The sequence below is a fragment of the Nicotiana attenuata genome, unplaced genomic scaffold, assembly GCF_001879085.1.
Source record: "Nicotiana attenuata strain UT unplaced genomic scaffold, NIATTr2, whole genome shotgun sequence".
NCBI lineage: Eukaryota > Viridiplantae > Streptophyta > Magnoliopsida > Solanales > Solanaceae > Nicotiana > Nicotiana attenuata.
Genome location: NW_017671166.1, coordinates 237,333 through 264,236, shown reverse-complemented (window position 1 = coordinate 264,236; position 26,904 = coordinate 237,333). Strand labels below are relative to the sequence as shown.

At 34.8% G+C, this 26,904-nt stretch overlaps 2 protein-coding genes and 1 long non-coding RNA gene across 5 annotated transcripts; 2 read left to right on the top strand and 1 right to left on the bottom strand.

The window, feature by feature from the left end:
* The first annotated feature begins 2,904 nt into the window (after positions 1-2,904).
* Positions 2,905-7,637, top strand: LOC109206389 (ABC transporter G family member 21). The gene is made up of 5 exons (XM_019369216.1): positions 2,905-3,456; positions 3,649-4,447; positions 5,599-5,781; positions 5,920-6,098; positions 6,849-7,637. The coding sequence occupies exons 1-5, from the start codon at positions 3,241-3,243 to the stop codon at positions 7,494-7,496; spliced, it is 2,025 nt and encodes a 674-aa protein (XP_019224761.1). The 5' UTR covers positions 2,905-3,240; the 3' UTR covers positions 7,497-7,637.
* A 5,247-nt stretch (positions 7,638-12,884) lies between these two features.
* Positions 12,885-14,111, top strand: LOC109206388. Its single transcript, XR_002064851.1, has 2 exons — positions 12,885-13,291; positions 13,894-14,111. It is a non-coding gene; the product is annotated as an uncharacterized LOC109206388 (long non-coding RNA).
* Positions 14,112-14,201: 90 nt separating this feature from the next.
* Positions 14,202-24,629, bottom strand: LOC109206387 (probable isoprenylcysteine alpha-carbonyl methylesterase ICMEL1). 3 transcript variants are annotated; one of them, XM_019369213.1, is made up of 11 exons: positions 24,195-24,629; positions 16,989-17,065; positions 16,720-16,789; positions 16,541-16,621; positions 16,373-16,447; positions 16,012-16,113; positions 15,784-15,924; positions 15,594-15,659; positions 15,171-15,314; positions 14,736-14,826; positions 14,202-14,505 (listed from the first exon to the last, which is right to left on the bottom strand). In XM_019369213.1, the coding sequence occupies exons 1-11, from the start codon at positions 24,401-24,403 to the stop codon at positions 14,350-14,352; spliced, it is 1,212 nt and encodes a 403-aa protein (XP_019224758.1). In that variant the 5' UTR covers positions 24,404-24,629; the 3' UTR covers positions 14,202-14,349. The 3 variants fall into 3 exon arrangements, with proteins under 3 accessions (XP_019224758.1, XP_019224760.1, XP_019224759.1); XM_019369215.1 differs by lacking the exon at positions 24,195-24,629 and adding an exon at positions 22,876-24,181; XM_019369214.1 differs by having other exon boundaries at positions 14,413-14,563.
* Between the last annotated feature and the right edge of the window lie 2,275 nt (positions 24,630-26,904).

The following is a 26,904-nucleotide window of genomic DNA, read 5'->3' as shown; positions in this document are numbered from 1 at the left end:
TCAAGAACGAGGAATCAAACCTTAAAATCACTAGTTTTTCTTCAAACTTCATAAACTTTCAAATTTAGAATTTCAAGTCCGGAACACATCAAATGAAGTCCAATTTCAACCAAATTATACAGAAAGCGCTTAAACCATATATAAGACTTGTACCGGGCGTCGGAACCAAAATACGAGCCCGACTTTTAATCAAATTTCATTTCCAATTTCCTTAATAATTTCAGAAAAACAATTCCACGGAAAAATTCATTTCTCGGGCTCTAGACCTCGGAATTCGACTCCGGGCATATGCCCGAGTCCCATATTTTTCTACGGACCTTCCGGGACCGTCAATCACGGGTCCGGGTCCGTTTACCCAAAATGTTGACCAAAGTCAACTTTACTCATTTTAATACCAAATTTTTTTGCATTTTTCACAGAATTTCACATACATGCTTTCCGGCTACTCGCCCGGACTACGCACGCAAATCGAGAAAACTAAAAATGAGGTTTTCAAGGCCTCGGAAATACGGAAAGAGAGAGAAAACAGGTGATGACCCTTTGGATCGTCACAATCGGTAAAGCCTTGTTACCGAGGGACGTCCGTCGGTAATTTGCGTAGGTAAACAGGTAATTTTTGGTAGTATCGCGGCCAACAAAAATAAAAATAACTCTCACACACACATGTGTGTGTGTTTTCTTGTTTCCCCTTTCTACAAACCTTTTAACCTAATCTTATTGCCTGGCAAAGTCTGGTAAAGCATTACTGTATAAAAATGAAAAGGGATCAAACAACAGCAAACTAGATTGTGATTCTCATAAGAGAAAAAAGCAAAGGAAGGGTTCTTTTTTACATAAAAGCACGACACTGCAATCTCATCCACTATCTTTCCTATTGAATGGAAATTTGCCACATAAAAGGTATCAAAGAACCTTGTACCCACATTGCTTTTTTCTTTTCTTTAGACACTCTATAAAGGAGATACCAAATTAGCTATCCTCCTCTCATCTATCAATCATTAAAAAAAAAAATGAAAGATAAGAGTTTAAGTTATATACATCGTCACTATTAGAAAATAATCAAGTTATTATTTTTATCTTTTATAGCAGATAATAATTTAGCTTATTGTTAAACTTATAAATCTTATATTTTAAGGAGACTTATTTGTAGATATCCTTTGAGTGACTTAATATAGCGTAAATCTTTTTTGTACTAACTATATATAACTTAAACTCAAAAAAAGAAAGGAAAATTTATGACGTTGGTTCTAGTTTTCCTGAGTCCAACTTTAAGATTTTGGGTATTTTTCCCGGTAATGAGTCGGTCTTTAATTTTGTGTCATACATATCTTACTTTTTGCTTTGCATAGAAAAGAAAAAAGAAAAAGACCAAACTTCCAGCGGACAATGATGATTTTGTAATAAATAAATAAATAAATAAATAAGACCCCAAAAGCAGAAATCATTTTGAAACAGATTTTCTTTTTTACTTTCTCCTTTTTCTTCTTTTCCTGCTTATTTTTTCTTAATTTTTGTTGAGGAAAAGCAGCTGGCTTACTGTAACAGTTAGTTTGAAGATTGTGTGGCCCCATAAATAAACATATCTATTTGTTGGCCTACGTAGAAATATTTTGTTCTACAAAGTTAAAGGGTCATTATTGAGATTTGAACTGAACTTATCTTATCTTCATACTATATTTACACTGAATTATACTTCTAGTTTATTATGGAGTGATCAAAACAAGATAATAATATGTACTCCATTAATTAACTAATACAGTTACCATTGATAGCAGTTTATATAAAGACATATTTTATGTATTTGTTGCGTTAGTGAAAATACGTGATGTAAAAAAAAAAAAAAAAAAAAAAGAAAAAAAATCTACCAAAGGTGTTCTAATTCTAAACTACACAAATATGCACTTTCCTTTTTTCCAGGCTGGCTATGGAACAAATTGCCATGGCCGTCTTATGTGAATATTCGGACAAAATCAAAGAGATTGTTCTTTCTGCTACAAATTGCACAATCCTATATACTCCCTCCGGTACAAAATAAGTGATTTTTTAAATGTTTTCACACAGATTAAGAAATCCACCTTTTAGCATTAATTAGCAATGGAATTGACCATATTAGCCTTTACTATCTCACATAAACACTTCTAACACATATTCCAACATAATTTACTCCAAGGACAATGTAGGAAAAGAATAATTAATTCATTCTTGAAATCTGGAAAAATCACTTATTTTGGACCACAAGAAAAATGCCAAAAAATCACTTATTTTGGATCGGAGGGAGATGAGTTATTGCATTAAAAGATGAACACTATTATGTTCATTTCGGCTTAATTTCGTTTTGACACAAGAAAAATGACCCTTCATCTTCTTCTTCTTCTTTTGAACAAAACATTCTAATTTCCTTTTGTTCAGGCAAATATGCAGAGATATTTAAAGATTGTCTCACATAGTAACCATATTGCTTGTCATTTGATTATAGAGTTACATGCAATTATTTTTTAATAATCTAATTTAATTAATATGTAATTATACTGTTATTGCATTAAACTGAAATTCAATAAATAATTAATATTCACCAATTAGTAACACGTGACATATATATAAATAGAACTCAAACCTACAGCTTTTTCCCTTGAAATTAATTGCTACGATATTAATATTGTATCGGAGTAGTAAACAAGACGATCCTTGGAGTAACAGTAGAGTTGCTTTGTTTGACATATAAGTTATGTGATCGAGATGTGAAATTAGTTGTTTGATTTTGTGTGAACGTAGAATACTTCATTCCCTGAGGTACCATTTAATTTCTTTTAGTAGCAAGTAGTAAAGAAAGAAAAAGTTGTTAGCATCTACTATTAAACTTTATCCCGTGGATATATAAAGAAGCACATACATTAAACAAAGAGTAAACTATAGAAAGAGACATCCATTATAATCAATACATCACCCCTACATTTCCAAATTGACAACTCCCTCTCCTCTTTAGTACTTAAACTTCTATATCATGACACAAACATACTCTGCTTCTTCTCGTGCAATTTTCACTTTAAAGTTCTCTTCTCTTTTCTTCATTTGCATGTGATTTCTTTCTTTCTCTTCTCTAGCTAAGCCATTTAACTCTCTTTTTTCATTCACTACCATTTCTTTTCCTTTTCTCTTGATTTCGTTTCATCTTCTTCCTCATTTCTATCAATCCTTGAACATTTAATACATTCTTTTAAATTTTTAGAGTAATTAGCAATAATGTTGCCTCCTGATCAAGAGAATAACATTAATAGTGGTTCGAGTAACGTTCTCGTACGTACCCGAATGGATAGCATTTCACTTCAAATTGAACCAACTGGTCCAACAAGTAATGTTAGCCCTCGTGTAAATGATGAAGTCCCAGATCATCAACAACAATCAAACCATGCTAAGTTATCAGTTCTTCGTGAATCACTACGCCCCGTGACACTTAAGGTGCTACCATTTAGTCCGTCTGGTCTTACTTATTAAATTTAACTTCTATATACTGATAGTATAACAGTGATAGTATAACAGAACTGATTACTTTTGTTCTCGTTTGACCTAAAAGTTTAGTGTCATGTGTCATCGTTGCTATTGATTATATATTTTGTAATTCATTAATTTTATGATTTTTTATATTTGCAGTTTGAAGATGTTTCATACACAATAAAGTTGGAAAGCAACAAGGGAGGTTGTTTTTCTTCAACTCAACAAAAACAAACTCGCATGCTACTCCAAGGTGTGACAGGAATAGTTAAACCTGGTGAAATTCTAGCCATGCTTGGTCCATCTGGAAGTGGCAAAACAACTCTTCTAACAGCTTTATCAGGAAGACTACCCGGGAAATTCTCCGGTACCATAACATACAATGGACAACAATTTTCGAGCTCAATGAAACGAAAAATTGGCTTCGTTACACAAGATGATGTGTTATATCCTCATTTAACTGTCCTAGAGACACTAACATATGCTGCTTTATTAAGGTTGCCTAATAAGTTAACAAATCAGGAGAAAATAGAGCAGGCAGAGTTGGTTATCATGGAATTAGGGTTAACAAGGTGCAAAAATAGTATGATTGGTGGCCAATTATTTAGAGGAATTTCAGGGGGAGAAAGAAAGAGAGTTAGTATTGGACAAGAAATGTTAGTAAATCCAAGCTTATTGTTACTTGATGAGCCAACTTCTGGGCTCGACTCGACCACGGCTCAACGTATCGTGGCAACGTTACGTTGGTTGGCTCGAGGTGGTCGGACGGTTATTACAACAATACATCAACCTTCGAGCAGGTTGTTCAGAATGTTTGACAAGATTATTGTGTTAACAGAAGGTTGTCCAATTTACAGTGGCAAAAATAGCCATGTTATGGAGTATTTTACATCTATTGGTTATGCTCCTGGATTCAATTTCATGAACCCTGCTGATTTTCTGCTTGATCTTGCTAATGGTATGTAATATTTCTTTTTGTTACTACTACTTTTGATTATTCCTTTGTTTATTAGTGTCTAATTAAAGTACTACTTGAAGTGTATTCACCAAAATAGGTAGAACTCATATAATTTCTCCATTATTTATTTGACCTACACTATAGTGGTGTGGAAATCCAGAATACTCCATAATTTATTTTGTGTGACCTTTTCCCTAGAAGTAAATCAAGAGTCAAGCTCATATAGGGCTACCAAAATTGGAACGATACAGCGAAATTAACTCATATATGGGTAAGTACCAGAACCGTTGTGTAATTCAAAAAAAAAAAAAAAAAAAAAATAAAAACTAGGTCATGTCAGGAAAAATTACTTAAGTTTTTTCCTTATATGGTAAATCTAATCCAGAATCGTTTCCTACAGTTAAATTGGCACTTTTGTTTTTAGTGAGTTGTTATCTACTCAAATATTATGTCACCGCGTACTTCTTATTTTTATGTACATGTTTCTTTTCTTTTTCTTCTACTTTATTGTTTTTGTTTCTATTATTTCAGGTCAAAGAAACACATCAGAAAGAAAAAGAAAATCTGAAAATAAGAAAACAATCGAACATGATGTTGAGATTTGACTTGACAAAAAATTGCAGCCAATTCTGAGCTTTCTGTTATATTTGAACACACTCATTAAATGTTTAACGGGCCATATCATTCCTTAGTCAGTAAATATTTTTCCTATTCAGTAAATCTTCCGATCCTTTGATTCTTAAATTTCAAGATTGAGATATCTTACATGGTTATATTAATTTAGCTAATTAATTATCCCAGTCAAAAGTGAAACAATTTGTATCTAATCATATGATAATTTTATCATTTAGCCCTTTAATTAAGGATGCCCTATCATTTTCTTTTTTACCTTTTCTCGGTCCCATTGTCCTTTGTCGTCAAGTGAAAAAATCTCCTTAAAAACAAGTTAAATATTCGCGAATTACTTTAAGATTGCCAGTACGATACTTGTTTTTCATGTGCATATAATATAGTTTTTTTTTTTTTTTGGTCAGATGCATATAATATAGTTAACAGTACAAGGTTGTTCTTTTATGATTTGTCAAATGAACTTCTATTAATGCTTATCCTACTAATTTTTAACTAAAAAAATGATTTCGAAAATGATGCAGGTATTACCCCTGATACAAGACACGATGATCAACATGAACTTGTAGTGAAGCCAGATCAATCTGATAATCAAAATGCAATTAAGCAGTCCTTAATTACCTCTTATAGAAAGAATATCTATCCAACTTTGAAAGAGGATTTGAACCAAAATTACAGACACTCAGGAGGACGACCACTATCAAGAAGTATGCGAAAATTAAATCTCTTTTCTTTTAGGATTTAATATACATATACTGTTATATTAGTGTAAAGAATTTTTACACTATCAATATATTTGACGATTGAAATCACGAAAAATATCTTTATTTTTTATAATTTGTCAGGTGCTGAAGATCAATGGACAACAAGTTGGTGGTTACAATTTAAAGTATTGCTTGGTAGAGGACTTAAAGAACGAAAGCATGAGGCCTACTCAGGACTAAGAATTTTCCAAGTCATGTCTGTTTCATTTCTGTCAGGACTCCTCTGGTGGCATTGTGATACTAACCATATAATGGATCAGGTAATGGATCAAGATAAAATTCCTAGTGTGGCCTCTAAAGTTGTTTACACTTTGTGTGTTATCTTCTCTAAAAGTTTTAGATATCAGGAAAAAAAAAAAAAACTTATTTTTATTTACTTAGTTATGTCTTTAACACGTCTCTCATGTGACGACCTGATTTCTTTACTCCCTCCGGTTCACAATAAGTGTCCAATTTACTTTTTCATTTTGGTTCAAAATAAGTGTCCAGTTATGTAATCAAGAAAGAATTCAATTTGTTTTTACAAAATAACCCCTATGTACATATCCCATAAAAGTTTTCTTACTCCTCACATTAAATATTTAATTAGGGGTAGTTTAGTCATAGTAGGTATTTTTGTATAGAATTTAGTATTTTCTTAATGGGCGTGCTAAAAGTAAATTGGACACTTATTGTAAACCTGAGGGAGTAATTTCTTATAATAAGTGACAGTGAGCCTCGAAATCAGTGCCTTTGCTTGCTCATATATCATATTGAACTGTATGATCGCCTCATTTACAAAAATGAAGTTGTTGAAGATAGCAATAAGTTATACTTAGTATTTATGTAATGACATCTTCATTTATATAGATAATTTAAGTACAACTTTCCCAATTTAAATTTTTTACTACCATTTTCCAAATATCTAAGAAATAAGTATCTTTAGTGACATAAAAATGGACTACACTGCTCATTCTAATTGCCTTCTTACAACTTATCAAAAATGTTCCTAACAAGGTGGTGTCCAACAGGTGGGATTACTATTTTTCTTCTCAATATTCTGGGGATTTTTTCCTCTATTCAATGCCATATTTGCATTCCCACAAGAGAGGCCAATGCTTATAAGGGAGCGTTCATCTGGCATGTATCGCCTTTCGTCTTACTACTTTGCGCGAACCGTGGGTGATTTACCAATGGAGCTAGTACTTCCAACTATTTTTGTGACAGTAACATATTGGATGGGTGGCCTAAAGCCTTCATTTCTCACTTTTATGCTAACCCTTTTGATCATCCTGTTGAATGTACTAGTTTCTCAAGGACTTGGACTAGCACTTGGTGCAATACTAATGGATGTGAAACAAGCCACAACATTATCTTCTGTCCTAATGCTTGTGTTTTTACTAGCCAGTGGATACTACATTCAACACATTCCTATTTTCATTAATTGGTTAAAGTACATCTCATTCAGCCACTATTGTTACAAACTTCTACTTGGAGTTCAGTATTCAAGAAATGAGCTTTATGAGTGTGGAATTGGCAAATATTGTGAAGTAGTGGAATTTCCAGCTATTAAGGTTCTTGGCATTGATAATTTGGTATTGGATGTGGTGGCTTTGGTTGTTATGTTGGTGGTATATAGGCTTTTGGCTTATGTTGCTTTGAGGTTGTGGCATCAATAACTATAGGAGGTGAGACTTTAGGACAAAATTTGTATTATTTTCTTCAACTTAAATAAACTGATTGAGATAATATATTAAGTAACCTTGACAAGAAAATCTGTTATCAAATGTTAATTGTACTATCTACTTATTGTTCTACCATCAACTATTTGTAGTTGAATGTTTCTCAAAAAACGTCTTTGTTGCTACTATTATGTTTATTGATTTAAAAGAATTTCAATCGTGTTATTATTTCCCTAATTGATGTGATAGAAAAAGATATGGCAAAGTATCTTATTCTTGAATGACATGAGTAGAACCCAACTTTGATGTCTTCTTAGAAAGTTGAGAAAAGAAGAAATATAATAGTATCAAATTTCTTTAGTACAACATTTCACATCAACCAAGGCTTGCCACAAATTTTATTCCAGCAGGCTTAATTAACTTTTGATGTAACATTGAAGATCTTGGAAGATAAAGGTGCATGATTTGATATGTTAGATATAATCTTGGTAAAAAAAGTTCTGTTTGATTATCTAATAAATTTAAGAAAATAAACAAAAAAAATTAGAAACTTAATAAGAATTTGGTGGGTTGGGGTTGCGGCCAAACGCACACGCAAGTATACGCGGTCGTCAAGTAATAAAGTGACTAAAAGTCGAATGTCGAACCCACGAGTACCTGTGATTAACTATTAACTGAATTAGACTATCCTAATTATCTAAACAAGAATTAAACCTAGCAGTATATGACTCTAATCTAATTAAAAATAATAATAATAATAATAAACTCTGAACAAAGGAAGAATAGTTTTTAATGTTATCAATATGATGAAAAGGATTTAGGGTTATGGGCTATCTAACATTCCTATTGTATTTTTCAATTGAATTAACTTACTAATTTATCTAGTTTATTAGTTAACAGGGTTAATATTGCTCATAAAAATCTTGTGAGTTCTTACTCGCCTATTCAAGCTAACCTAATGCCTATATGTCTATGGAATTAGAACTAGCAAGAATGCATTTATAATTCCTGTAAATCAACCAAGCAAGACAATTAGGTATATATCTATCCTAACCGCGAATCCGTTCCCCGATGTGCAGGTTCAACAACTTGCTCTACTCATTCCTATATGCAATCTAGAATTCCCACTTTTGAGTTCAATTCTAGATTCATAGATAGTATTCAATTGGTGATCAAGCAATCAAATAATTAAGTGCAGGATTGAATAAATAAACTAATACGGCAAATCAAGAAATCAAAATCAATATTCGAATAACAATATTCATGAAAGAACCACAACCCCAGAATGTGAAGTTTAGTTCCACATAGACATGGTAGTCAAACAACAAAATCATACAAAGAAACATAAAATTACTAAGTTTGGTGGAAGAAAAGATGAAACCCGGCCTCCACGGCGGCTCTGTACTCTCCCTTCGTCAAAAGTTACTCTAAAAAACGTCTTCTCCCTCTAAAATAGGTTTAGGACCCTTTTTATACGAGTTAGGGGTGTGTAGGGCCGAAATACCAAGTTCCGGGCGAAATAGGACAAGTCCCTGCTTCGAGCGTCCAGGGCAGCGCCTAGCTCTGGCCCTGGCGCTAAATCCAGTAAGTTTTTCACGATTTCAATTCCAATTCAAGAATTCTATTTCCTCCCTTTTTCTCCCTCTTTTGAATTGTTTTATTTTCTTCTTTTCTTCCGCATTTTTTTTGATTTTGCTCAAAATCTCTTTATCTTCATACCGCTTTATTCCTACACAGTTAAATTTTAATATTAAGCATAAAGTGTTGTAGTTAATACTTACAAGATGATTAAAAGTGCTATAATATGAGGGAATATACATACAAATATGCATACTTTAAGCCAAATATTATTGGGCTATGATCTTAGCTCATCTTGACCAATCCATCACAATTCTAGTAAATATTGGACAAATTAATGACATGGCCATCTATTGATTCAGTACATTTTTACCTTTCAAATTTAGCTGAATTAGCCCTCTGATGTCTGCAGTAGTGGTTTAAGTCTGATTAGAGCTTTATATAAAAAGGGCAGCCCGGTGCACTAAGCTCCCGCTATGCGCGGGGTCATACTATGTGGGCTGATCTTTTTTAATCCTAACCCTAAAAAACCAACGAGTCACACACTAAGCATAGCAATTATATCAAATGGTCAATCAAATTTTTATTCAACCTTATAGAATTAAGAATTATAAATGTTCCCCTTGATTGATTAGAAAAAGGAAGGGCCGGACCACAAGGGTCTATCGTACGCAACCTTACCCTGCGTTTCTACAAGAGGTTGTTTCCGCTCGAACCCGTAACCTCCTGGTCACATGGCATCAACATTACCAGTTACGCCAAGGCTCCCCTTCTGATTAGAGCTTTATATCCGGAAAATATTTCTAAGTGACACATCATTAATTTATAATGTCACCTCCTTCTTTTTTCTTTTTAAAAATCCTTCTAAATTTAAATTTTTTGTAATTTTATTTGAGTTCATAATAATAATAATAATAATAATAATAATAATAATAATAATAATAATAATAATAATTAGCGGGTTTCATTGTTGATAAAAAGAAAAGAGGAAGTTTGCCACCTACTAACATTGTGGTTTCAGCATGCCTTAGTTCAAAAACTATTCCTATCACAACATTTTCCGTGCTCACCTGAATAACATTTATAAACAAGATTGATAGACAAATTGAATTACACTTATGATTACTTGGCATTGTCTTTTAAATAATAGCAATAAGAAGAATATAGAAAAGAAAAAGAGTTGGCAGGTACTTTCCAATTATATATATATATATATATATTGTAAAAAAGAATTAATTACAGTAACCATGTAACCACTTAGCTACTAATTGAACTCTCAGAAACAGGATTAGGATTGTGAGACCATTCTAGTGATTGGAAACTATAAAGAAATAAGAAGGACAAGAATAGCAGAAAGTTAATTTATTACATTTAAACTGAAACTGGTAGTCTTTGTGGCAATGTCTTCCCAATATTTGGGCCTTAACTTTATGGTAAGTTAAGGCTTTGTGGCTTTGTATCCTGGCATTTGGTAGTAAAAGAATAAATAAATGGAAGTTTGTATAGATGGAGCATATGAAGATTAAAAATAGAAATTTCAGATCTTACTTGTCAAAAGTTCCAAGTGGAGAATAAGAAGAAATCTTAAAAACTGACAGGAGGAATGGACACTCATATGGTGGCAAATGGAATAAAATTTATAAATAAGCCACTTTTCGGTCCTCTAATGAAAAATAACCATTTTCATGTTGTGAAATTTGAAATTCTATAGAAGTTACTAGTATTTTTCAATTACAGGGCTGCAAAGCGGCTACCCACACTATTACTACTATCTAGCAAATAAATGGGCGGTTTTAAAAGAAGAAATAACTGAAACAGCCGCTCACCCTAACACTTAAACTAAAAATAGTTGGTGAATATATATGTATTATATGTATATAATTATGTATAATCTATGTATGTTACTAAAAAGTAAATAATTAATATGGCGGGTTATTTGTGTAAAAATTCCTTATTTAAATATATTTGGGATGAATGAGCAGGTACAGATAGGGCATTTGCATTTATACCCGCTTTTTGTGTCACATTTTAACTTGTGCCCGCTTTGCAAAAAAAAAATTGCAAGCGTACCCGCTTTTTCGCATAACTTCAGCACACGGGGCTGAAGTAGCAAAGGCAATCACGCAAAACTTCAGCATTCTAGTAGCCAGCTCTAGAGCTGAAGTTTTTGTGTTGTAACTGGAGCTGAAGTTTCCGTATTGTAACTGGAAACTTAAGCTCTAGAGCTAAAGTTTTAGACTTAACTTACCACAATAAAATCACAAAATTATAATTTCACACATTTAATTGATTATGTTTGGATATATGGCAGTTTATAGGGACAGAGAAAGAAGTGCTGCTAGGTACAACGAATTTCGCAGAGGAATGCTGCAAACTGAAGTCTTTGGAATTTCTATATCTAGTTCATCGAGCTAACTCTCCCTCACATCCAATAGAAAAATGCCAAAAATTTGAAAGAAACCCCAATACGCAGTATTTCTCCCTCCATGGGCTCTCCAGCTATGGACAAAGTGAAGTTCAACTTCAGGCACGAAGGTCTAAAGTTAGCACTATTATTAATGAACTTCAGTCGCGAATTCAGTCACGGAGGTATGAAGTTGGTTGGAGTGGCTGCCGAGAAAATGAAGGAGGAGAAAGGAGGAGAAAGGGGCTGAATTTGTTTAAAAAGTGAGTACAGGTTAAAAGTTTTTAAAAAAATGGGTATAGGTTAAATGGGGGCGACTAAATAGGGCGCCCCGTGCAATTTTTACGGTACAGATGGATTAAACTATGGATCACAGCCCCGTCTTCCCAAATTGACCAACCTGCAAAGCAGTATATAGGGATAGAAGGTCAAGTTTGGGAATATAATGCTCATGGGTTGAATTTGGGCTGTTACTTTTATGGGTTTCCTTGTAAAAATAGCACGGGCTAGCCAGTTTTCGGACTGGTCATTCAAAAATAGCCAGTATTTGTAAAGTCATTGAAAAATAGCTACTATTTTGCTGCAACACGAAAAATTCTAGCATAATATGCTGGAGATCGGTGCACCTGTGTATGAACTTCTAGCATATTATGATGGAACTCCAACATGCGGAAAGTTCCAGTATATTATGCTGGACCGGTATATTATACTGGATCCAGTATAATATACTGGAGTATTTTCCGGATTTTGAACAGTGTTTTCGTTAAGATTTATCTTTACATGAAAATTGGCTAAATTTTGATCACTTTTGAAACTGTGGCTATTTTTGAATGACCACTTGTAAATCTGGCTATTTTTGAATTTATCCCGATTTCCTTGGCCAATACCCACGTTAACCTATAAGTAAATCATTTTGGGATAAATTAATGATGACTTAATTTACAACTGGTAATTGAAAATTAGTCATAGTTTCAAAATTAATTGAAATTTAGCTATATGCGGATATAAGATCTGAATAAAAATATCCTTATTCCATCATAATGTGGTGGAGTTTGATATTTGTACACATGAATCTGGAATTCACAATGTACTGGATAATAATGCAGGTTTGTTCAAAAATCTACAAACTGATGCTACGCCGAGACTTAAATGAATAGCCATCGCTCAAGATGCTTTGCCAACTTGCATTGGCGCAGGTTTCATATTAAGACAGTCCATCACACCAGGCCAATAAGAGTAAATAGCATCTGTAATTTGCCAACTGATGATATTATTCCAAATATTCCTACTACTTGGAACTCAACACAGAATTTTTCCTCATACTTTCTTCTAGTTCCAATTGCTTCGCGACAGAAGCGTATATCATACCGCGAATTTTATACCAAAATATCGAAAAGAATTACATAAATTCTTTACCAATTGTTCTTAAGGCCCTGTTTGTCCATAAAAAAAATTTCTATAGATGAAATAAATTAGATGCCTTGTCTAAGCATCTGATGCAGCATCTTTCAAATTGGGCTTCTGATATATGTTCATATTATTATTCCCATTTCACAGGATGACATTATCTTACCAGTGCCAACAAAGCTATAAATATAAGTGGTTTGACGCAACTCATAGCCATTAGTACAAAATCTTACTTGTTCTTAACTTTAGTTCAACGAGAGAATTAATACAGAGAAAAATGGCATCACTCAAAGCTGAGAAACCAGTTGGAACTCAACCATCTGCACCAGCCAAGAAAGCATCTGCTAAGGCTCCTCCTGCATCCAAATCGGCTCAGAAAAAGCCTCGTGAGCCTAAGAAGAAGGTCAATTAATATCGCGCTCCTGTCCATATTATCTGTATTTTATCTGTCTAAATTACGCGTTACGTCTCAATTAATACTCCACTAATTTTGGAACACTAATATTTGTAGTTTATAGTTGTTCACCGATAGTCTTATTAGTAGCATGCATGTCTCTTAGTAGCATGCATGTCTCGTCATATTCTTAGATTTACTTATGCTTTATCTCTCCCTTTTCTTTTCTCTTCCATCTTTCTTCCTTCCTTGCTTTCCTCCTCTTCTTCTTGCACTTCCTGAGCCGAGGGTCTATTGGAAACAGCCTCTCTAGCTACCTGCATTAGGTAGGGGTAAGGTCTGCGTACAGACTACCCTCCCCAGATCCCACCTGTTGGGATCAAACTGGGTTTGTTGTTGTTGTTGTTGTAATATTGGAACACTAAAGGAAGATCCGGAAACAAGAAAATAATAGAGATGATCTATGTTTTTCTAAAACGTCAATTATTTCGAAACAAAAGTCAGTAATCAAGATGACTAATATCTGTTACCCGAGGTAGTATTTTACTTTTCCTTTTGAATATTATGGTTTCCTGCAAATAATCTGATTTAAATTTGATTCTTTTTTTTAGGCATCAGGTAACAAGTCAGCTGCAAAGAACTAAGAAGAAGGACGAGTAATTATAAGAGTATGATGAAGAATATATATAGCATGCAGATCTGTTACTAATCATGAAATGCATGGCTGCTGTTTAAACTTATGAGTGATATAGTTATTAAAGCACTGGCTTGTACTTTCTTCTCTTTGGTTTCCTATTAATGAAATAATCTCATACTCGTATTCGTGTTCTTTCCTTTGCCTGCTCGTAAATACTCTCTCCGTTTCAATTTATGTGACATACTTTTCTTATTAGTCTGTTTCAAACAGAACTCGAAACAATTAATCAAATAATCAAGTTTAACTGATCAAAACATTAGAAATAATAACTACTTCTAAGGTCTAACAGTTAGCTCTTGTTCTTCTCATTTGCATGTTACAATGATCTAAAGAGAAATAAGGAACGATTCATCTAAAAGAATAGCGATAACTAAAAAGGGCTCACACGACAAGCCAACTTCAGCATGAATTCAGGAACAAGGCGTTTTCTTGGAGGTGCATTTGCTTTGATGGTTTCAGAGTCTTTGCCATGAATCGTCGAAGTTAAATCTTCTAACATATCATCTATACCGCCTCTCATTGGATCCTACAGAAAGGGAAAGATAACTGCTGCAACTATTGAACTACAGTACCATAGGCAAATGCTGCATTTATCACAAAATTCAGGTGAAACTATAAAAATACTTGGTGCAATGGCCACAAACAAAGCAAAGATAGCATCTAATTTAAGGGCATTTATCGGTCCAGAGCACGTGCATGAAATTTCCTCTGGAAAGAAACAAAGAGAGGCATTGATAATAATAAGCCAATAATTACCTGAAGAAACAAATCTGTATGTGTCTTTCCTTCTAATAAGATGCATTCAGCTTTGATACCGAGAGCTCTTAGAGTGTCGACAAAACTTTGGCTGGAATAAGAAAAACTTGTTAGCAATCTGCATAATCTTCATTTTTTCGAGTATATGAAAACAATAACTATATTAATCGATCTCCTGAGAATATCTGCAAATAATTACTACATAAAATTGCAAAAAAGAAGTCCGGATAGCACCCTCAGCAAACGTGTTACAAATACTCTATTTTCACTTTTGGCAACGTTTTCATCAGCATAAAGATAAGGAAAAGATAAGTAAAAAGTTGAACATAAGCAATTCAATTGCTATTAAGTATAATATAATAAAATGGTAACTGCAGCCGCTGTGATGTTAACAATAATTAAAAGTAAAAATTTGCATAAACTGGAGGTTCAGACCTGGAGCCACAAGGAATGGAATAATCTGCAGTTCCATGAAACAGGATAGTAGGAGGAAGGAGAGAAACAGCATTCCTAATGTTTGGATCTTGTATCATTACTTCGGGCGAATATCGTCCCAGACCTTGATCCCCTTCCATTATGCTGTATACGTGCCAAGTAAATGCATCAGTAAGCCATATAATTGTTGAATGAAAGCAGTACAATCAAACCTCTCTATAATAACCTCGTTTGTTCCGATATTTTTTGGCTGCTATAGTGAAGTGATGTTATAGATCAGAGGGCATATGTTATAGTAACAACATAACATAAAAATCGGTTCCGAGAAAAACTCGGCTTTCATAGTGAATGAATGTTATACAGGGATACTGTTTTAGAGAGGTCTGACCGTAATTGTAATACCATAAGACTGCGAATAAATACCTTAGAAAAATTGAATGGTATAGACCTCGACTATGGAAGTGATCCACTAGGTTAAACAGATTATACCTGTCCACGAGTGTTGAAGAAGAAATCTTATTAGTTCTATGAACTTTATCTGAAAAAATTAACTGAAGAAAGAAGTGTTCAAGACTCAGGCCATGTAGCAATGGGAACTTGAACAAGAACTCACCCGCCGGATAAACCAAAATAAGCCTTTATTTGAGAGACACTCCAAGAATCTCTCTCTTTCTCGGCAGCTTCATTGATTGCCTGCTCCAAAAGAGCACAAGCAGCAATATGTGCACCAGCTGATTGTCCCATTAAGTAAATTCTACAAGTCGATCACGAAAAACTAAGACGTTGAATGAAAGTAAATAATTCATGAGAAAATGGAAGTCGAAAGAGAACTTGACTATACCTGTTAGGATCACCTCCATATTTAGCTATGTTGTTACAGACGAAAGATATTCCTTGAGAAACATCCTTAACCATATCACTAATAGTTCCTTGAGGGAAATTTCTGAGAACAGTTAACGCGCTACAGTTAGAAGTAAGAACAAGACTTGTGTATCATGTAGTCAATGATTCTCCTCTTTTCATGTCTAAACAACAGTTCTGTAGCTCACAAATGTATATGAAACAGTGAACATCTTATATTCTTATTCCTTATTTGATACTTTACAACAAAAATATTCACCATGCATTAAGCAAATTAAGAGAGAGGACATCAAGTCACCAATTAGTAACACTTTACTTAGCTCAGATGAAACAGCGATTACCTGTAGTCGATGCATGCCACTATAATGTCTCTTTCAGATAACTGTCGACCTAGAAGAGAACCCCAAGCTTTGTTACTGTGAACCAAAGAGAAAGCACAAATAACAACACTATTCAAGTTATTCATAGCATTTAAGGACAAATAAGAAGCAATTGACTTAAATACGCACCCAATGATCCACGCTCCACCTGTTACAAATGCAACAACTGGCTTTGGCCCATTGTTGTTTTTCGGTAGGTATAGATCAAGCCTGCAACATGAGATGTTACCTAGTTATAAATACATGAAGACAAACACAAGCAGTGCATAGCCAATAAAAATGCACGAGCGTTAAAATAGATAATGTACCTATTTCTTGGTTGATCACCATAAACAATGTCTCGACGTACTTGACTGGAAGAAAAATAGTGATATCCAACTGCAATAGATAAAGACATGCCTTAGTCACGACTTATTACTGATGTTATATTTTAAACATAAATCGGGAGGGGGAAGATAACGAGACCAGAAAATCTGAAAGAAGACTGATGCCAGAAAGATGATTATGTCCTTTCGATATCATTAAAGATCTTAAGTGGGGTGTTTCAAACAGCAACATATTCTTAAATGTTCCGGACCTTGAACAAAACCGGGTATAAGTAGGAAAGCATAACATCCAAGAGCAAGAAACATGATGATCCATCTGTAGCCAACCCTGAATAAAGATAGAGGACCAGAATTGATTTAGAAACTTTACATATACTTGGTAAATAATATCAAGATTTGTGGTAAAAATATCTAGGAAATTCTTGATTTCTGCTTTCATTCAAAGTTCATCTTTTGCGTAATTGTGAGAAACCAACACAGCAAATAGCCTTTCCATTCTATATCTAGAGTACAATATCAAAACAATATTCCAATCACAAGAAATGAAACATCCCACTTAAGGAGAAGAAAAACAATACACAAAAAAAAGTCCAAGCAATCATCATCTCTCCGCATTAATGAGTGCATTTTCTCTTTTAGGGGCTTTTACATGTTAAAAAGTAGCCTGAACCAATCTCTATAACAGCTCAAGTGAAGATCAATTCAGTCAACTTCTCGCAGCCTTTGTACAGTGGACAGAGATCTATGGAGCTGTCCCTTAGATAATGAAAGGAGATTGTATTGTCAAGGTTCTTAAGCCTATTTATAGAAAGGGACAAAGCATGAGAGTTAACCAAAAAACAATCTTCTAACATTTTTTGTCTAAATAGAATCAAAATACTTTCTTCTCCCTTCCATAATTCTGTTTTAGAAGCTCTTTCCACATGCAACTTAATTCTCACAAACACAATGCACTAGCGACTTGCAAAACCAAACATTAGCTGACCAAATTATTTCATAATTTTCTTTCCGATCCATAAAAAATGTAGCTCTAATGTTCTTCCTCATGATATGTCTTTTACAAGTTCCCTCAAATGTAAGGAATTAATTTGATGTTGGTTTCTCAAGGTATACAAACAGTATACTGCTACACTGTAAAAAGAAACCTACCTTAGAGAACTAGTATATTGTTGGTTAAATAGCAAACTGCAAGCTGACGCTTGTTACATTCTAATGCTCAATAATCTGCCTTTTGTGGCATATTAGAGGTTCTCTATAAAAAGGGCCATTCTACTTATATTGTCTATATTTAACATCAGCTATACTACCGGCCAAATTTACCCCTTCTGTTAATTTACCCCTGTCATTAGCAAAATTTTAGAAATTACCCAAGCCCTAACAATAACCCACAATCTTAATTTAAATTATCAGTTATCTTTTAGAAATTTCATCTATCTTTTTTCCTTTTTAAAAATTCTTATTTTTATTTTCCCTAATATCATATAATTTGATCTATGCTTTAAAGGAAGGTGTTCAGTTTGTTAAATGGAGAGAACCTCCATGGTTGCAGAGGATTTCTCAAATGAAGCTAAAGAGAGAAATGGAAATTGTACTCTTCTATTAATTTCTGATACCCACAAATGAAGAGCATACACGGTTATATACTACTCCTAACTAACTTAACTTACAACTGTCCTTACATTGTTGGACAGCTGGCTAACTACTCAATTAATCCACTAACTACCTTTTTAGCACCCTCCCTCAAGCTGATGGTTTGAAGATATCCTTCAATCCCAGCTTGGACACTAAGTGATCATGTTGCAATCTTCCTAAGCTCTTGGTAAGGAGGTCAGCTTGCTACTCTTTTGTGGGAATGTGATGAGTTTTTACTGCACCTTGTATGATTTTCTCTCCTACAAAATGACAGTCAATGTCTATGTGTTTAGTCCTTTCGTGAAAGATGGGATTAGCTGCAATTTAGATCGCACCCTTGCTGTCACAAAAGAGATCAACTGGTAGACTCACATCAACCTCTAGCTCTTTGAAGAGTCCTGTGAGCCTGGTTATTTCAGCAATTGTAGATGCCATACTTCTGAATTCAGCTTCAGCAAAGCTCCTTGCAACCGTGTCTTGTTTCTTAGACTTCCACGAGATCAAGGCATTCCCAAACTTAACTAGGTACCCTGTTACTGATTTCCTAGTCTGTAAGCATCCACCTCAGTCTGAATCACAATATGCTTTCAGTTTATCTGAGCCTTCTGAAGACATTAGTAAACCAAGACCTGGAGAAGTTTTGACATATTTCACAACTCTCAGAGCAGCTTCCCAGTGAGACTGCTTAGGCTTGTACATAAATTGACTTAATGTATGTACTGCAAATGCAATATCAATGCTGGTCATTGTAAGATATAATAGCCTCCCTACTAGTCTTTGATATGCACCTATATCTTCAATCAGTTTGTCTTCACACTCAGAGGCTCCTACAGCAGTATCATACTCCACAGATGTAAGCTTCAAATTGGTCTCAAGAGGTGTTCCTGCAGGTTTAGCACCTGCAAGTCCCATCTCAGATATCAGCTCCAAAGCATATTTCCTTTGGCTCATAATAATTCCATCTTCTGATCATGCAACCTCTATTCCCAGAAAGAACTTAAGTTCTCCTAGATCCTTCATTTTGAACCTGAGCTTCAGATAATTTCTAGTCTGAGTTATCAGACCTAGACTGCTTCCACTTATTATCAGGTCATCTACAACAACCAATTCAGCTTGAACCTTCTTTGTGAGAAGAGAATAGTCAAAATGACTTTGAATGAAGCCCAACTGCACTAAGGCATCAGTCAGCTTCCTGTTCTATTGCCTGGGTGCTTGTTTCAGGCCATATAGAGATCTATGAAGTTTGAAAACCTTGTGAGACCCTCCCTGGCTTGCAAACCCTTGTGGCACATCCATGTAGACCTCTTCTAGGAGTTCACCATGCAAGAAGGCATTGTGAACATCCTTTTGGAAAAGAGGCCAATGTTTGGCTGCAACAACTGCAATGACTGATCTTACAGTCACCATTTTTGCTATAGGGGAGAAAGTTATAGTGTAGTCAAGCCCTTCCTTTTGACTGTAACCTTTAGGCACCAACCTAGCTATGTATCTTTCAACTTCACCTGAGGATGTATACTTCACTTTGAACACCCATTTACAGCCAATAGGAACCTTTCCAGCAGGTAACTCCATTATAGACCATGTGTGATTTTCCTCTAAGGCTGAGATTTCAGCCTTCATAGCTTCAATCCATTTAGTATCCTTGACAGCCTCAGCATATGACCGTGGTTCTACATTTGCAGAGTAGGAGGATAGAGCTTTGGCATAGGAGTCAGAGATATTCTCATAACTAACACATGCTGAAAGAGGATAAGAACAATTGGCTTTTCCTTGAGAATGAGTAACATAATCTTTTAGCCAGATGGGAGGTTTACTGGTTCTCCCAGATCTTCTAGGAGGTGAGGGTTCTATCAATTGATCATTTGAGGTAGACAACTGATGAGTAGGCTGATCATGAGTGAGACCAGTTGGTGACACTGGTTCAAGTTCAACAACTACTTGAGTTGGCTGATCTAAGATATGATAAGCAGGTGAAGTAGAAATAGGAGAAGATAGAGGAGAAGATGTAGGAAGAGATGAAGAGATTGAAGAGGGTGGAAAAGAGGATATAAGGATATCATTAGGCATTAAGACTTAGGAATGTTAATGGTAGGAAACAAGGAGAGTAGAGGAGCTGAATGTTGAAAGGGAAATACATTTTCTTTGAACATAACATCTCTACCTACTAAGAACCCCTTGGTGTGAATGTTGTACATTCTGTATCCTTTTGAGTCATAGAGTAGCGAAGAAAAACTGCAGGTGAGGCTCTAGGTGAGAATTTGTCACCTCTTTTTACATCAGTTACATATCCTAGACAACCAAAAATTCTCATATGGTCTAAGAAAGGAGAATGACCAAACAGTAGTTCAAATGGAGTTTTACCCTGCAACACCTGTGTTAGTAGTCTGTTCATGATGTAGACTGCAGTTAATACACATTCCCCCAGAATCTCAGTGGAACACTTGCTTGAAATCTCAGTGCCCTGGCCACATTGAGTATGTGTCTGTGTCTTCTCTCAGCTACTTTATTTTGCTGTGGAGTATAAACACAAGAACTCTGATGAACAATCCCCAAAGACTACAGTAATTCTGTCATTTGAGAGTTAAAGAACTCACACCCATTATCTGTTCTTAGGAATTTTACAGTACAAGAATGAACATTCTTAATCATAATGAAAAACTGTCTGATGGCAACAATTACTTCAGCTTTAGAAGGCAACAAGAAAACCCATGTAAACCTGGAATGATCATCTACTAGTGTGAGAAAATACTTCTTCCCATCATGAGTTGGTACCCTATAGGGCCCACAAACATCAGCATGAAGTAAGTGAAAACATGCAGTAGCCACATAAGTGCTAAGAGGAAATAGAAGCCTTGTTTGCTTAGCAATAGGACAGACAGTACATTGATTAGTCTCACTATTACACTTTAAATGTTGAAAATATTTTAACTTTCTCAGAACATCAATTGGCACATGGCCTAACCTCCTATGCCATAGAGATACACTTGAACTATCATCCTTTATTGTATTTACAAAAGATCTTCCAGAATCTGACTTGTTATTTCCTCCTCCATTTATTTGGTCTTTGTTACCTGATATGTAAATGTAAAGGCCTTCATCCACCTTACCAATCCCCCTCACTCTCCCATTGAAGAGGTCCTGGAAAAGACAGAAGTCAGCATAGAACAAAGCCAAACATCTAAGTTCCTTTGTTAATTTTGAAACAGACAAAAGATTATATTTGAAGTCAGGTATGCGCAACACATTTGTAATTTTCTGTCCGTGTAGCACACTTGTAGACCTTGTATGCTTTACACTTGCTATCTTTCCTGTAGGTAGATGAACCTTTCCAATACTAGATTCATTAGCATTTCTAGATTCTTCTAAAACTTTGAGACTTTTTACCATGTGATTGGAAGCTCCTGTATCAACTATCCACCTAACCTCAGCTTCAGTAGCTACAGAAGGTGAAGTCATACCTGCTGACATGGCATTACTTGATGGATCACCTTGTCTTGAGGATGTGATGCTGGACTTGCCCAAAAGATGCAAGATCTGATTGTACTGATCAACTGTAAACTGAGGCACTCCTGCAATCACTCCTTGACCACCCTGACTAGTTGAATCAGGATTACTCTGCTCAAGTCCTGCAAAGCTAGCTGCAGCCTCAAAGCTTCCACTATTAGGACCATTATTGGTTGGAGGCCCTGTGTATTGAGCAGCATTATTAGGTCCAGCCTTTCTTTTTTGCTTGAATTCTGCAGGATAGCCATGAAGCTTGTAGCAAGTGTCCCTTGTGTGACCTTTATATTTGCAGTAGTCACAAAACAAATTGTTCCTTTTAGGCTTGTAGCTACTTGAACCTTGAGAACTTCCTTTTCCACTAAACATAGCTATTCCCTCATTTGGTGCAGAGGTTTAAGCAAAATTAACTACAGATCTTCTACTTTCTTCTGCTATTATCATAGAATAGGCTTTGTTTATAGTTGGAGTAGGACTCGTCATAATTTGGTTACTAGATTGGGAGTAAGTCTCATTTAGACCCATCAGAAACTACAGCAACCCGTGGTTACCAAAGTGTTCTGCATACCTCTTCGATTCCTCACAGCCACATCCAGGCAAGGCATTAATGCATCAAACTCTTCCCAAAGTTCTTTCAGCTTAGAAAAATACACTGACACAGAGGAAATGGCCTGAGACAAGGTAGCAATTTGTCTGTGCAAAAACAGAATTCTAGATCCATTCACCTTGTCAAAGCTTTCCCTAAGATCAGCCCACACTTTCTGTGCACTAGTTGCATACACCATGCCACTTAACAACTCATTACTAACTGAGATCATGATCCATGACAAAACTATGGCATTACATTTTTGCCATAATTCATGTAAAGTAGGAGGAAATTTGTCCTTAGTGTATCTACCATCAACAAACCTATTTTGCTCTTTCCTAATAGACTAATACGCATAGAGCTGCTCCACATAGCATAGTTCTCATATCCAGTTAGTTTGATTGAGATGAGAGAACTACCTGGAAAATCAGAAGGTTGAAGAAATAGAGGATGATGTTGATCGATCACTATACCACCCACACGACTTGGATCTGCCACTGGAGTTGCATCAGTGGTAGTGTCTTCAATTCCTGTGTCTGAGCTAGCACCAATACCTCCGATCGCCATTGAAGAATGAAGAAAACGAGAGCTTAGAGTAGCAGCAAGCAAATTGTACACAAAGACGAAGAAAATACCTAATTGCTCAAAGGCGATTCAACCTAGGAAGGGATGGATCGAAGCAATTACACAGATGTCTGACGAGTTTAGAAACTCAAATCAATTTCGACCAGTCCGCGTGAATCGAACGTTTTCACAGGCTCTGATACCATGTTAAATGGAGAGAACTTCCATGGTTGCAGAGGATTTCTCAGAAGAAGCTAAAGAGAGAAATGGAAATTGTACTGTTCCATTAATTTCTGATACCTCACAAATGAGGAGTATACACGGTTATATACTAATCCTAACTAACTTAACTTACAACTGTTGGACAGCTGGCTAACTACTCAACTAATCCACTAACTACCTTCTTAACACAGTTCACATTGATCAACTAAAATGGATGGCTGATTGGATTCACACTTGCTTCTGCTTCTGTTATTCCATAGCATTGAGAGTGTTTCTGCTAGCTGTAGCTTCATTTTCTATGTTATTTACTACTTTTCTTCTTGTCCCTAACTACCTATGGAATTTTTTACAGTATTCTCATGTTAGAAGTTCTATTATACATGTCTAGCAGAAAACACTAATAATATGGGGGGCGATGATAAGATTATAGACCACAGGCTTGTACTGATACGTTTCTTTCAAATTTTGGAAACTGAAGAATGTCTGGAGCAAATTGCCAACTCTTGCTATCATTTTGACATACTCAAAGCTCGAGCTACAGCTTGACGTCATTTTGTCTTTAAGTACGGGCTAATGGATTCTTTAAATGAAAATGGGTAATTTAATTAAGATTGTGGGTTATTGTTAGGGCTAGGAGTAATTTCAAAAGTTTTGCTAAGCGTAGGGGTAAATTTAACCTAATAGTATAACGGAAGAGATAAATTTGACCGGATAGTATAACATAAGTTAAATGTAGACAATATTTGAAAGTAGAGGGATAAATTTTACCATTTTCCCCTATATAAATGTCAATTTAGATGTCCATGACTAGAAATATTGAACACAATGAAACAAGAAACAAAGGTCAAGCTTTTAGCATGTTCAAGAAAACAAATAACTACATACACCCACGGAAAGTACTTGAGACGAATAATACAACAACAAAATAAGAGCAAAAGGAAGAAAAATTTACCCGAGGTACCGCAACATGTTAAGAAAAATAAAGGGTATGGTCTCAGTTTTGGAATCATCATCAAATGAAGAAGGATTAAGAACCAGTGTGGAAGACATATTGGCCGGAGATGTGAGTAACAATGTGTCAGCAGCAGCTGAGCTGGTTGGGATCATTGTTAATGGGGGTGTAAAGGGGTTAGAAATAGGAAGAAGGCTCTGTGATTGCATTGAGGGAAAAAAAAACAATGTTATCTGAAGAAATCAAGATTGAGTATAGAAATGGTTGTTTGATGATGAGGTGAACTGAGTTGGGTTTTTTTGTTGTGTACGTGATTGTTAAGACGTTAGTTGAGTAAAGTATTGGGAATGATGAAAAAGTGGTTCTTTCTCTTATCCATTGTGCTAATTGAATTCAGCAAAGTATAACTGATTTCATGTGCAGAGGGAAAAAAAGATGGTAATATGAGTTGGTTTTTTGTTGGTTTGTTGCGTACGTGACTGTTAAGTTGGTTGGAGTAGTTATTGGCAGAGGCGGATGTAGAGTACCGATACTTTTAACGTGTAACATAATTGCAAAATTCCGTTAGACCATCTCCAACCCTAACTCCCAAATTTCACTCCAAAATAGTGTAACACCAAATTTACTCCAACTATTACACCAAAAAATAATATTTCTTCTCTCTCTTCTATATTATATTATTATCTTCTATTTAAATTTTATTTTTTATTTCCTTCAAACAAATACTATCTTTTTTCTTTTTTCCATATTCATTATATATAATTCACCTTCACCACTTATATAATTATTTATTACAAAATTATTTTAAAGGATAAATCAACTAAAAGTAAAATCATTGATAAATGATAATTAAATAAATATTACATCATAGTCAAATTTAATTTAAGTACTACATAAATATTCAACTTTCGTCTCTATTCTCCCATAAATGCTCGATTAATGCATTACGAAGTGCGAAATGCGCATCTTTATCCTTAATTTTTTTGTGTCGAGCTAAAAATTATTCAAATCAGTGATCTTCATCTACTACCATTTCTACCGTAGGAGCTGGACATTCAGGTGCATCTTTTTATACAATTATAATAATAATAAAATTAACTTATACTTTTATATAAATATAATATATACAAAAATTAATATATCAAAAAAATAGGATATAAAATAAAAATTATAAAGATCTTAATATAAAAATTAATTATATACACAATATATGATAAATTAAAAGTTCAAAAAATAAAAAGATAAATAAAATAATAATAAATCAAATTTGGTGTGATGAATAGTGTTGCACCAAATCTGATGCAACACTATTCATGCACTATAATGGTGCAAGATTTGGTGTTCCATTAGAGCAAAAAAATACCAAAATTTACATCAAATTTGGATTTGGTACAAAATTTGATGCAGCCTTGGACATGGCCTTAAAATTTCAATCTCATAAAAGATGGAGAAGATATATAGAAAAATCAAGATTCTCTTAATTTTCTCCATTAAAAATTTGTTTGTTTCTTTTTAGTTGAAATTTGCAAATTGCAAGTCCAATCTTGAGAGAGAGTTTGAGTTGTAGGAAAGAAAGATATGCACAAAAAGAAGTGGTGGGGACAGAGGAACATGGGACATGCCGCATGTATTGTTTTGATAGGTGGTTGGCTTGCTTATTGGACCTGTTGGTTGTTTTTGCTTACTTTCCTTTTAAGGTTTTACTATCATACAAAGAATTCTTTGACGAGGGACCATAAACCTTATGTGGTGCTAAATTTGCAAAAATATTTTCGGAAATTATTTCTAAATTTGGAACTTATATGTTAGATTAAGAAAGATGTGGCGGGATAGATAATATCCTTTCATCCTTGGTCAGAGGTCCCATGTTCAAGTGGTGTACAGATGCAGAATCAAGATTTCAACTTTATATATTCTGGATTTTAGAATGACAACTTCAAGTATTAATAACTACGTTTCAAATTTAGTATTTGTAATTTTTTAACACAAATATAAAGCTACTGGGTTCGACCGAACTCGTACTCGGACTTCTATATAGCTCCGCCCCAGCTCGTATGAATGGTGAAATTATTGCATGTATGTTGATAAAGAATTTTGAGTTAGTTGAGGTAGGTAGCTATTGGGGTTCACGGAACCTAAAAGTGTAAGGATTATTAGCATACGAAGGAATTCAGAGTTTTGGCTTACAACGAACAAGCTAGAGTGAGCATATATGTAAGTAAAGTTGTAACTCCATGGTGGTGATCAATATGATTAAAGGGAATACGAAAGTAGCTTGGCATATGCAGGACATCCTTTTGAACATTAAGTTATGTCGAGGAAGAGGCAAACCCGAAAATAAAGAAGATAAAGAACATCAAATTTTAACGTGAAAAACCCTTCAAATCGAAGGTAAAAATCACGAGATCACAAAGATCCAAAAAACTCCACTATAACAATAAGAGGGTTACAAAAGTTCTCCAAATTGGCTACACAACAAGTGCCAAACACGGAGCAACAATAGCAACAACAGCAATGACTAATCAATTGAAGAAAGAGGAGAATCCACAAAAATGAAGCTGATGTTCGAAGCTCGAAATCAGATGTTACGAGGCCTCTAAATCCGATCTCCATCATTCAAATCAAAGACCAAGATGTTACGAACACTCAGTAAAAATTTTAGCCCGATCCAACGGTTAACGAATCGAAAAACGTGATATGAAATTGGTTG